This window comes from Seriola lalandi, unplaced genomic scaffold, assembly GCF_002814215.2.
Source record: "Seriola lalandi dorsalis isolate HSWRI2012SDOR001 ecotype SW California unplaced genomic scaffold, Sedor1 jcf7180002054347, whole genome shotgun sequence".
Classification (NCBI taxonomy): Eukaryota; Metazoa; Chordata; class Actinopteri; order Carangiformes; family Carangidae; genus Seriola; species Seriola lalandi.
The window spans coordinates 121,562-135,014 of record NW_019524900.1 but is presented as its reverse complement, the minus strand read 5'-3'; the positions used below and the strand labels follow the sequence as shown (position 1 = coordinate 135,014).

General features: G+C 43.4%; 1 protein-coding gene across 1 annotated transcript in view; it reads right to left on the bottom strand.

Moving 5' to 3' along the window:
- LOC111656193 (nephrocystin-4-like) overlaps positions 1-13,453 on the bottom strand; it is a 130,358-nt gene that overhangs the window by 12,565 nt on the left and 104,340 nt on the right. The window contains exons 15-18 of the mRNA XM_023407831.2: positions 11,430-11,632; positions 9,517-9,740; positions 2,744-2,933; positions 2,071-2,154 (exon numbers count right to left, since the gene is read on the bottom strand). Coding sequence (XP_023263599.2) covers positions 2,071-2,154; positions 2,744-2,933; positions 9,517-9,740; positions 11,430-11,632 — 701 coding nt within the window. The remainder of the gene's footprint in view (positions 1-2,070; positions 2,155-2,743; positions 2,934-9,516; positions 9,741-11,429; positions 11,633-13,453) is intronic.

Below are 13,453 nucleotides of genomic sequence, written 5' to 3'. Positions count from 1 at the left end.
GTGCCACCATCAGAACAAACTTCAGAGTTTTAAGCTACATGATCTCTAGAGGACGCAAAGACATGACTGTACATGCCGTCCTCTCGGGGCTTTAAACTTGTAATCTTGTTCATAAAGTGTGATGTTGTCACAGCAAAATAATTGTTGTGCATTGTAGAAAACTGTTTTCCGATCACTGCTGTGCTGAGTGGTAAGGTGCAGACCAACCAGGTGTTCATTTCAATAACGTAAATGACAGGATCTCCAACATCATAAAAACAATGTGAACATATTGTGGTTTATATATATAAATGTCTTTTTCTCCTGTTGAAGGAGTTTGTGCTGGGTCATGACTTTTACCTTATCCAGCACCTTTGGAATGAACAGTGACACTGAACTTTGAGCCTTATCTCTCAACATTAGTGGCTGACTTCAAGCACCATAATGCAGCCGTGGCTTAGTGGGAGCAAATCCCTGCAGCGAGGCACCGAAATCTTAAGGAGAGGCTTCCCAGGGGGAGAGGAGGCTGGTAGAGCAGCTCGTTCAGGCCACATTCTGTATGGCTCTAATGTTCAGGTGTCCACACACTATAAACTCCATCCCACTGCAGAGGGTTACACCATTAAAAATAGACACAGTTTAATTCTGTTCAGAGCTACAATACGAAGTAAAGTTTAACTGCCTGAAAGGATTAAAATATCCAGTCATGAGAAATGAAGAATGCTCTGAAGTGACCTTTCCACATTTTGGTCATTGATTCACACACTCACAGAAGCTGATCCCTGCCAAACAGCAGCTGTCCAAAACGGTTGATGTGTGAGATTTGTGGGCCCATGCTGACCTGCAGGAGTGGCCCATATCTGGCTCTGGTGATGGGTGCTGACTGACAGCGGTGCCAAAGCTGGCATCCTGACAGCTCTGCTGTTGGGGCTTGTCAGCTTTAGCGGGACACAGATTTGATCCAGACCTGACCTCTTTGACCTCTTGACAGGATTTTTGCTCAGAGCAGCAGTGCTGACACTGACACACTAATACACAAAAAATGTAGGCAGACACACGCACGCTTGGCAGACTGGCAAATATTTCATCACCCTGTGCAATGGGAGAGCTTTGGGGTTCTGTACTCTACACAAACAACAGGATTATGGCGAGGTACTGGCGAGCACTGATGGATATCTTGTTTTCAGCAGCATAAAGCCACGTGCCAATAACGTAAGCATCGACTGACGCTTGCAGCTGCAGAGAGTTTATTTTGGTGACAGCTGCAGCTGTATAGGGGCTGCACATTACATCATCTGCAGCTATAGAGCTCATTGTTTAATCAACAGTAAATCAGAACAAGCACGTTCACGTCGTTTCTCTCTCCTGTAAACTTCTGACATATTTATAGACGGTCAAATAAACGCTGAAAGTGGGAAAATAACTTGAGAGTCATGCGGTGCGTACGCCGTTCATGTAAAGTAAAGTAGCCAGACGTGTCAAGCTGTCCTCCAATCAGCAGATAGTTTAACTCTCCAGCCTGACATTTGCCAATTGGAGAAGATAAACAAGGTTCAATAAGATAAAAGTGGTTTGCAGCATATCACTTTGCTTGACAATCTCGTCTGCCTAGTGTAACTTTTGAAATAGTTGACACTTCAAAGTGTTCTTTGTGTCTGAGCTGTGACTGTGTGGGAGAGGAGAGGAGGGAGGAGGCGGCGCTCTGCCACTCCGCAGAGAGTTGTCTGGGATTGTGCTTGTACACTAGATGTTGTTAGACTTAGGGATGTGGCAGGAGGTTAACCCCCGAATCAAAAGCTGCGTGCTGCACACTGAGCTCAGGTTTTATCTTCCTCTGCTCTGCTGAATCTAATAATCAAATTATAAAGGCATATACATTAAGACGCTAAAATTGTTGGACTACATTACAGCTCTTATCACGGCAGGAAAACATACTGTACATCCAGATTGCAGCTCAAATCCATATCTTGCTATAATTCCAGCCCGGAGACAAACAAATCAGGGATTAGGAGGCAGAGGACTTTAGATGGAGAGAGAGATGGTCCAATACACAGAAAACATTGTGCGAAGCGTAAGTAGCACACTCTGTACCTTGATAGTTTTGGCAGCAACAATGTTGGACAGATTCTTCTTGGCCACCTGAGAACCTTTGCCTGCAGGTAAGAAGCTCGGCCCCTGTGAGGATTTGATAAGAAACCGAATGTTTATCAGAACTGAACATCTACCAAAAAACAAAACAAAAACAAAACAACACATATGACTGCAGAGAAAATATTACATCTGTACGTCAGGCCAGGAAACTGCAAATGATCACAAAGAAGCAGAAGAGAATCAAAGGGCATAAAATCACAGTTGTCCACAGGAGATAAGGCCACAGCCTGTGTAAGTGACATTTATATCAAACTGCCCTCCTGGCATCAAATTACCTGTCAAGCCTGAGTTACCATTCCATCTGTATAACTTGCCCTTCGAATAGATCAACTACGGTTAATAATCCTTGAGGTAAAGTGACATTTACATCAATGAAATTTCAACTTTTGTACCCGCTCCATCTCTTCTTCCCACGGGCTTCTCGCACCAAAAACACACCTTCACACCACAGAGCGAATCAATTTGAAAAGATTTTCCCTGAACCGGAATCAATACGTAGACTTGTCGAGTGGTGTGATATTGTGGAGAAGGAGGAGAGAGGGGGAAGATGTGCCGACTCTCTCCAAGAACTCAACCCAACCTTTCTAATCTGACTGCAAAGATACAAAGATACCTGAAGGGCCATGGTGTGGTCGCACAGGAAGCTCTGGTACTTCAAGGGAATGTGGACGCTCTCTTTGGGCCGGAGGTAAACCCTGGGACCCGGAGCACCCTCCTCCAGGTGGAACATATTCTCCTCCAGTGGAGTCGGACTTCTGGTTAGCGCTTTGAAGTAATGCCACTCCTCTGTGCTGGTGATGACACTGGATGGAAAGATTAAAGGCACGGGTGAGATGAAAGCTGGCTCTTATATCTTTAAGGGATCCATCCGGAATCAGAATCGGACTTGTTACACAATCAAGAATAAAAGGTTAAACCTGCGTAGCGGGACACTGAAATGTTCATTAGGTCCTGTGATGAGATGGTGTTGAACAGAACGAACAATGCACTGAAGGTTTTTTTTTTGCTTTTCTTCAAGTCTTTGCAGAACTTTGGTTAAGAAGCACAGAGATGAATGCAGACGTCAGTGGCACAGAAAAAGTTCACGAGGTCATTAAAATCAAATGAGTTTCATCTCACCAACATGGATTTGCTCATTAAATTTAATGGAAACCTGGATATTCAATTATGTAAAAGCTACAGTGTAATAGGAGTCATTTGGTCTTGAGTTTGGAGCTTGAGAAGTGAGCGTGAAAAAAATGGAAATGGTTCATCATCCGGAGAGCAGGGATTTTACTCTGATAGTAGCGTCGCTGGGTCACCCTCTGGTCGACATGAATATCTGCAAGAAAACCCTGTGGATCTGGAGCCTGTAGTCGTTGAAATATTCTGCCGTTGACAATTCACCTGATCAACATCTCTGATCTCAGTTCATTCAGTTTGACAGGATCACAAAGAACTCCAAAGAGAACGAATCAATAGCAGGCCGGGGAGATCTTTGGTGATAACTTCTGCCCGTCAACAAGTCCGCTTTGTGAAAGCACTTTCAGGTTTCAGAACAAATGTTATGTAATGTCATTTATTGCTGTGCAAACGTCAGTGAGATGTAGTGGGTGAATTCTGAAATGCTACAGGTGGTTGTGTGTGAGTTAGATGAAGGAAAAGCTCTAATTAGATTTAAGAATACTTAAGTGACATGAGACGTGACACTGATCTTCTGAACTCACTCTCAGACATTTTTCCACCTGCTTTAGAATAAAATCATGATTACTAGGAGCTGTGCGGTATCATTCACTAGACTGTGGTAAATACTCCCTACATACTGGATCTACGCTCTCAAAGGCATCCAGCAACACATCTAAAACAACGCATTTTCTCTTTAGTGAAGACAAACAAACAAACAACAAACAATACTGAAACCTCCCACTCGTCCAATGGGAGAGTCAGAACAAGCAAAAGTTCACTGCGTGGTCAACATCCAATTTGAGCTAAATTCCAAGGTCGATCAGTCAACAGTCCAAACATAATGCTTTCCTTTTTAATTAGCGTCAGGGGCTTTTCATGAAGGCGTGCAGAGGTCAGTGAAAGCCTCACTACAAACCCCAACGAATGGATTTCCGGGGAGAAAGCAACAGGAACAGATAACACGCTCCGGCGGAGGGAGGTCTCGTCTCTGCTCCATCTGCTTCCTTTGAATGCAAAAAAATTTCACGCACAAATGCATAAAAGGAAGTGCTGCTTTAAACTTCAAAAGGTTCCAACACACGAGGCGTGAGGAGGTGAATTTCTCTCAATAGGGGAGCGAGACTTTTTCTCAGGGCCCCACCTCACTGACATTAGTACGAGATGCAACAGTCAATTCCATTAAATTTATTTGGAGATTCCCACCTGTGCATTTGGAATAAAACACTTTGCCTGTGGCTTATCGCGACAACAAAGACTGTCTGTGTGCGGACATTTCACCCCAGCCTCCATGAGAAACCATCGGCTGACTCATTTTCATGGAATGAAAGTAGAACAACGTAGGAAGTGCAAAGGATAAACAGATTGAGACAAATGGAGCTAAAAGAGAGAAGAGAGGGAACGAAATAAAGATGATAAAAAGGATATCAAGAGAGAGAAGTGAATGGATTCAGAGTGGAGGAACACGGGGGGGAGGGGGACAGATAATGTGAGAGGGAAAAATGATGGGAGAGAAAGCAGCAGAGGAGCTGCACGGTCTCTGGCCTAGCCAGCAGCCATCGCTCACACTGGGCACCGTGAGGCCGAGTGTAAAAGGTAGCCATGCAAAATGGATGGCAACAGGTAGCAAACGTGTCCTCCTCGTGGAGAGGAGCCTCTGGGCTCTGCACCACTGCAGACATCAAAGCCACAGCTCGGCTAAACTCTAAACTCTCCCTTCAAAGCCTGAGGTTGGGGGGGTGGATGGGGTGGGTGGGGGCACACTCTTTTCTGTTGGTTTCTGTACAACAAAGAGCTGACCCAAGGCCTTGTTTATGCTGTCAAGATCTCAGAGTTCCTTGTCAAATATTGGTTGAAATATTGAGGGGGAAGTTACAGCAGAGTGACCTCCGACTGACCGAGGACCGTTCACTCAGTCCAGGACAACTGAGGTTCAGGGGCAGGTTTTGTTGTAAAACACAAGCACAAGTACAAATACCTTCTAGGATTCAGATTCAGTCACTTCTTTCTCAGTAACTGTAATCGTCCTTTTCCCCCCGGAGACATTCCTCTGTCAGTTTGAGCGTTTGGTGCTTTTGTGCACCGGTGTGTCGGCGTACAGGAGACTATTGTTTGTGCTTAAACAAAGAAGTCTCCTCCAAACCTCGGTATCACTACCATACATGTCATAGCTAAATGATAAAGTCTGGCATTAACATGCGTAACTGCAGAAACATAACTGGATCCGTCTTTCAGCTGCAGCTTCTAACAACTACTTCTCATCCTAAAACGGCAGTTTACAGAAAACAAGTAGAATCACCTCCTCCATCACCTCTGCCTCCGCCACTCAGACTAGTCTCAGATTACATCCCTGTTGATCCAGAGACGTATAAAATATTAACCATTTGTGTCTTTATTATGGCTTCAAAGTGCCGCCAAAATCTAATCAGTTCATCCTTTAATGAGAACGGGATGGACGTACAGCCCGAAAGCAACATGCCTCCAGCTCCGACTGTTGATGGCATGGAGACATAAAAACCAAGCAGAGTACAAAGTGGTTCAGAGAGCGGATTGATCACACACTCAGCCCTCCATGACTGAATCAGAGCGAAGAGCAACATTCAAGTTTCCAAAAAATAAAAAACCCACTAAAAAAACAAGTAACAAGTAGTCTGGGCCCTGCTGGGCATCTTGGACCGTCTCTTTCTAACTGGGTTACTCGAGTTTGATCGTTAAAAGCCTCGGTGCTGCAGCAGGGACACATCGGATGCAGAAGCTTCCTTGTCAATTTACACATCTCTGGCTCTTGGTAGAGGTGGCAGACGGTTTGGTGTCAGGCCGCCTCATCGGGAAATAAATAAATAAACTAGCAGGGCACTAAGCCGGCCAGAGGACAGATGCGGGGATTGATGACTCTCAATTAGACCTGGTAGGCCCGGTGGCTGGGCTAATGCCATAATGATTCATCCACAGCGCACTCCAGCCTTTGTTGATCAACGTGATATATGTTAATCCAAAGCTCAGGCATGAGCAGAATCCATAACAAAAGACTTAGTGCGAAGGGATTAACAACAAACACAAACAAACACGGCATGGATACCAGGAGCGGGTGATCCAGGAAACATCCGCCATAATGGCTGCTGTGTGTGGATTAAAGGGGACATTTAGCATCTCACCAGCATTATGTCTGCATCTGTGTCAAGGACAACCTGTTTGTGCTGCTCAAGGAGTCAGACTCTTCTCTGTATGTGTGTGAAATGTTTTGAAATGGTGCTGGCAGAGCTGAAAAGTCAGAGTTTGATAATGCAGCCACACAAAATGTGTTTGAAAATGTGGCTGCGATTTGTGCTGAAAAGGCTAATAATTTATCTTCTTCATTCACAAATAAAAATGCACACACGTCTCAAAACTGTGAACAAAATTAAAAACATGTAAAGCGTAAACGTACGCGTACATAATGTGCCGCGTCAAAGTGGGAAATTCAAAGACTAAATAATGCACCTACTATATGCAAACAAGACATGTCAACACAGTAAATCAAACCAATTTCAAACCCTACAAGAGCTACACATGCAAACACACACATATCAGTACACACCTACACACGCATGCATCATGTCAAAACAGTGAGCGAGCTGTGAATCAGACTCCCACAACCTGAATAAAAAACATCTTCATGAAATCACTTCACGGTTTTGTGTTGGTGGTCTTTTTCCGAGATGCTGTTCGTCTATGTTTCCTGATGCTGTTAAAAAAGGTTTGTTTAAATCACCTGGTGATGTGAAAGTATAGCTGAAATGTTTTTTTTTTCTAGTAAATTGTTAATAAAATAAAATCCATCAGTGTTTCAATGCAACAATATGAAGCCCCCAGTGGAAATAAGTTTCGTGTCACCTCACAGTACGTTTAGCATCACCTTCGATCCTTAGAGAAAGGCTGAGCTGCATCATAATATAGTAGTATGTTTTATGTATTAGCTCACCGCTGGTTGTGACTTCAGCACCAGTTGCACCCTCAGCTGTGGTTGGCTCAGGTTAAAGTCAGTACCAGCAGCTAGATACTGGTCGCTTAGCAACCTTGACAATACCTACCTCTTTTTTTTTTTTTTTTCACAGAAACTTCAGGTTTTAAGTCTCTTGGTTTTAACAGTTGTACCGTTCACTGTTGAACTGAGCTGAAACAAAAGACTGACATTTAACAGTGTGATCCTCAGGCTCTCTGGTCTCTGTTGTTTGCTTTCATTACCAGCGCGATGATGGCCCAGGACACTTGAAGGAGCCTTTCGAAATGGGACGGTCTAGCGGAATCGGGACACAGCCACAGATATATCCGTGTAAACTACATGCTGGGATTATATATGTGTGGTGCACTGACATGGATGTGCCGGCTGAGTGTCATACGGAAGATGCTGCGTTCCTGAACTCACACAGCACAGCTACCATGGCCATATCCATAGCAACATATATGATCATCCACAAATGCAGATGTAGTCAAAGCATTAACCCCGCCCACAGCCACAGCTGTATCCCTCACAGCTGCAGCTCTGCTCACAGACGGTGGCTGTCTGCTGTCGGAGCTCGACCTTTTGAAAGGAGTAATGAGCAATAAATACATAATGTAAAGTGTTGCGTCATCTCTCTCCTTCATGTAGTATTTGCTGAAGTGCCAGTGTATTATAACTCCACCAACACACTGCGAGGGGAACGCAAAGGTCCCTTCAGAAAAAAAAAAAAAAAAAAAATCTTCGCACCGTGACCCGTCAGTTCTGTACAACTGAGCCACGCAGGTGTCACTTAAAGAAACACAAACTGCATCCTTGAACAACAGTGTTTAACCGGCTCATTGAGATTTAATCGTCCGTGGTCTGAAAACCTCGTGTTTATTATTTCTCTCAAGAGAGATTTTGACATTTTGTCACAGCAAGAAAAATACTGGTATAAAAGAATAAAAGGAACGGTGGTTTACTTTAAAAGCTATGAATGTTATAACCTGCTGATAAATGCTAATATGAAGGAATGAATCAGCATCATGAATGAGCAGTGCTGAGTCACTGCAGCGTGAGCACCAGGCGAAGTTTCACAGAACTCCTATGAACTAGATGATTAGTAGTAAATTGATTCAGTACAGAATGAGACACCGCTCACGACTTGTTATACAACGAACCAACAACAGACTAGAAACCATGATGACGAGACTGAGGAGGGCCGTCTTCCACTTCTGTTAAATTCTGTGAAAATCCTCTGCTGTGATTTACACACATAAAAACTGGGTCTGAAGCTCATCTCCTCTTACTTCCTAGATCAGGCCTTAAGCCCCGCCCACCACCTACTGGCTCCTGGTGGACAGGTGAAAGAGCAGAGAGCATCAAGATGGTGAGAGGAGGAAACATCAGAGAGACTCAGTCACATGTTTGAGCCTCAGTCAGACCCAGACTCAGAGGAGGAGTCTGTGGTGACCAGAACCAGAGTAGCAGACGGGTCAGAACTTGTTAGCATCGTTAGCATCTTTTATTTGTTCATGTTGTTTGTTAGCTTGTAACTGGCAGTGGCGGACATAGTGTTAGTAGTTGTGCTAATGCTAACGCTCTCTCTCTGCACTGACAAGGTTTCAGGTGTATTTAGCCCCGCCCAAACCCTGAATCTGTGTTTATGAGTCTGTCATTGGTTCACTGCAGTTCAAGGTGGAAACACTCAGTCACGGTGCTGATGATTATTTAACTCATCATGTGTCTGTATTATATAAAAACTATGTGGACGTTAACGAGGTGAAACACTGGGTTTTTTCAGAGGGTCATTAACGATGGGTCATATCCAGTATCATGTTGCTTTACGGCCCTATGCTGTTAAGTGTTTTGTATTGACAAGGTGTTGTAGGCAACTTTTGATGCCAAGAATGGTGCTGAATAATTCTGAGGAACAGGAGTGGAGAGCTCAACTATCACAGATCCTCTGGACTGGTTGTGTCTGACATTAGGGACAGTTCAGCGTGAGGACGCAGCATCATTTCCTGAAGCAGGATGAAAATAGGTTCTAAGAACTATCTCCAGAGCTTCACACACACACACACACACACACACACACACACACACACACACACACACACACACACACACACACAAACAGTACAGAAACACATGCACAGTTGGTGTGTTAGGCCTGGAACACAATTATAAACTTGTAAAATACAGTTTTAGAGATGAAGCACACGATTAAGTTCCTCTTCGTCAGTGGAGAATATGAGTCTTACCTGAGCTCAGGGTCATCACAGTGGATGGTGACGGTCTGAGGGACATTAAAGGGGTTTTTGAGGACAAACTCCATGTACTCGGCGGAGCCCAGGCTGGCGTAGAGGAGGTGTTGCGTGGTGATGGCCTGGCTAAGCATGTTGGCAATGCTCTCCGCCTTGCTGCGCTCTTCACTGGGCTTGATCTGAAGAAGTTCTCTGGCCAGCTGGGCTTCCTTCTTCTCATCCTAACACCCAGGAACAAAGACAAAGACATGACAAGATGTTCCATTGTGACACCAGGCAACACAACATCATATCGGTTTGTTAAGTGTTGATTGGAAACATCCATCACAGTTTATTTAGTGACTTCCTGCTTCAATTTTGACCGGCTGGACTTGCTGTAGTTTGCACACACACAGTTTTGAATGTTTTACCTGTATTTACTGAACTGTTGACTCATTTAAAAAATGGTTAACACAGTGTTATTGTAAGTGAGCAAAACAGGAGCGGAGCCAGTCATTCGCGGGTTTAAACAAATTTAAGGGGCAGAAAAATGAAACCATCACGTTTTACGGAAGCTCCGCTAGTTGTTGGGCGACCCATAGATGACGATATTTCCCCCGCAGCTAAAAGAGCTGGATTCAGACAGACTGAGGGGAAATGAGACCAAGTTGAATTTTTTATTATAACTTATAATAATATATATATCATAAACTTTATGAAAGATTCTGGGCTTTTGGAGAAAACATCCAGGGGCTGGAGCTCTATGAGCCTATGGATAGAAACAAAGGCCAAAACTAAGAAAATAAACCATAATTTTCTCCATGACATTTAAGAAACTACTCTAAGGCACTTTCCTCATTACCAATCCACCCATAGCTGCATTCTGATCGCATGTTATAGTTGGAACATGATGGAGTAAACTTAATGTTACACACTTCTCATTCATGGTCAAGTGCTGTGAACATGAAATGACCTTTTCCAAACCTTTCAGACAATTATATTATTTCGTCTATCAACCCTGGAGCCCTGAGAACAGGTGTTTGGGAAAGGATTCAATACAACATACAATGTTTTCTCGCATTAGGTTTGTGCAGCACAGCTCCAAAGCAGATGGTGCAACAGAAAAGGCGGGTGTGGGTTTTAAGACGGTCTTACAGCCTCTGACAAACGATCCAACTAAACTTGAATCCATGAACCTGGACTCTTGGACATCTGTTGGACTCATCCTTTTAATATTCAAGAGTACAATAAACTGCATGATGACAGTGATTCTTGCCAGTAAAAATAAATTAGACACCTCAAATTGAGTTTCAAAATCAGGGTGGTAAAGCTAAGTGAGTGGGAATATAAAAAAATTGAGTTTTTTTTACAGGTCTAGCTCACTGAAATTATGCTGGGGATAAACCTGGTCCAAATTAAGTCATGGCTATCAGCCTAGAAAAGTCAAATCCAAATTGAATTGCAAAGCAACTCTAAAAATGTTTTCTCCTGTGCGAGGCAAGACGCAGTTTAACTCCACATAGTATTGGCTGTGAGGGAGGAAATGCAATGTGTAAAGTGTCTGAGACAGACATGCACCGCAGCCAAAATCATATTTAGCATGTGCATCCATGGGTGAAAGTACAAGATGTGCCTTCAGGTAGAAGAACAATTAACACCTTCTCCTACAGTCGGTAAAACACAGAGGGGTGAAGGGCACATCGCCTTGTGAATTGTAACAGCGGCGTGCTGCTGCGAGGAGCTCCACGCCTCCATGACGGCTCTCTCATGACCAGAATAGAAGCTGTTGCTCCTCCTCTGTTGTGTGTTTGAGATTGAAGTGAGGAGGACACAAAGGGAAACACTCTTGTGGTCTCAGCTTTAGAGATAAGAATTTCTTCTTTTTTTTCCTCCGGCTCCCCATAGGCTCAAAGTGCAAAGATTGACCTCACCGTGACCTTAGCTGCTTTAACACCTTCTCTGCCCTCCCGCTGATACACGGCGGCCATGCAGTTGAACTTGCGGCGCCCGCCGTCGGGCTCGTTTAGAGAGCTGTGCACTCCGGGCGCGATGTTGTCAGGTCTGATCCCACGTCTGAACAATGGCACGTGATCCCCATCCATCTCCAGCCGGCGCGCCTGTGCTGTGTTCCTCGCTGTGAAGGGGAGACAGGCTGCCATCATGAATATATTTACTGAACAGAGTGGAATCTAATCTCTTTGCCATTTTGACCATATGTTCTAAAAACCCTCCAAATGTCCAAGGGAGAGAGGCGCTGACTGATTTAAGTATTGTTGGAGCACAAGAACCAACAGCTTGTACATAGACAACAGTCCAGTAAAACAACTGGGCCAAAGCCGCCTCCTCCAAAATGTATCTTTCACCTCCGCTGCTATCCTCCGCAAACAACAAAATACCTAATGAAAACCCCCGATTCATCTACCCGTCACCAAATAATCCAACCTCATTTGGACTGGATCATGCAAATTACCCGTGTTCTTTGAAGGCTTTGACAAGAGAATTTGCCTAATCCTGCACTTTGAACAACAATCACACATTAACAAACTTAAAACTCAGAGCTCCCCAAATCATATTTCTGATATTTGAAAACGGCTTTACTCCTCCTCCACGCAGTCTGCAGCCATGTGATGGAGTGTGTGTTGCAGCATGTGGGAAGATAAACCCGTGCCGGCTGCAAGTGGCCACAAATCTTTAACAGAAATGAGCAGCAGATGAAAAAAGGGGGAGTTGTGCGTCAGTGAATTGAGGATGAGAGAGATGGGGAGATAGAGAGATAAAAAAATTTAAAAAAGAGACATGAGGCTTGAACCAAATTGATCAAATTACAGACAGTATGAATCTTTTACAAAAACTACATTTATGGCCTGGTCTAGAACCTTAATACTTTTTTAGTGCTGCCAAAATGTGTCTGTGGCACTGTATCAAAAAGCCGAGGGATTATTCTTGGATCAGGAAAAGTTGTTGTGCAGCTGCTTATATTTAGACCAGTGGTCCCCAACCCCTGGGCCGTGGACCGGAACTGGGCCGCAGCGTATTTGCTTCCTTTTTTTTTTTATTGGTAAAATATAACAATTGCCTGATAATATATATATTTATTTTGTATTTATCGTTTATGGTCGGACTGCTTCTCTGTCTCTGTCTCTGGACACAGAACCAGGTGAAGTAAAGATACTGAAGATTACTGGAGTTATTGAACTTTACTGCGAGTGCAATAAAAAGTATCAGCAGTAGCATCTGTTTTCTCTGCTGAGTGATGGTGCCTTTTACACAACAACACTGTGCTGCTTAAGCTAATAACGAATCGTTAAGGCCTTGTAATAAAAGCAAACAAACATTTAACACCAACCTTTCAAACAACAGCCAGTCCTACTCATATGGCAATTTTCAATAAATATCACCGGCTAAGAGCTCAGTGTTTTTCTTAATGTCTTATAATTTACTTGTATTTTACTTATTAGCATTGTTTTAAACGTGATGTATGTTTTGACAAAGTGGGAACTGGGTTTTCTTCTCTCTGCAGGAGTTTTCTTTAGCTGCAGTGAGTCGAGCTTTCTGGGCTGAGAACAAGCAACATGGACCAATCAGAAAACAGCCCTGATCTGTAACTACACTATCTGTCACACTGTAATTTAACAGAACAAACCGAATGTGTGAAAAGGAAACAGATGTATAAAAACATTGTGTTTCATTAAATGCATAGTTATGGAGGAAATTGATCTTGAGATAGATTTTTGGACAAACCGGGTATCATCAGATAATCCATCATTCATTTGTAATTCAAAAACAAACATTTTTAAATCTGTTTCAAAACCAAAAAAGTGTCAGAATAAAAAAACAAAAAAAAACAACAACAACAAAACAATCAAAATGGTCAGTTTTTGTTTTTTCCCATCATGTAGTCAATGTATGCATTAACTGTATGTATTCATTCATTACCTTGGTATAGATCGTTTGC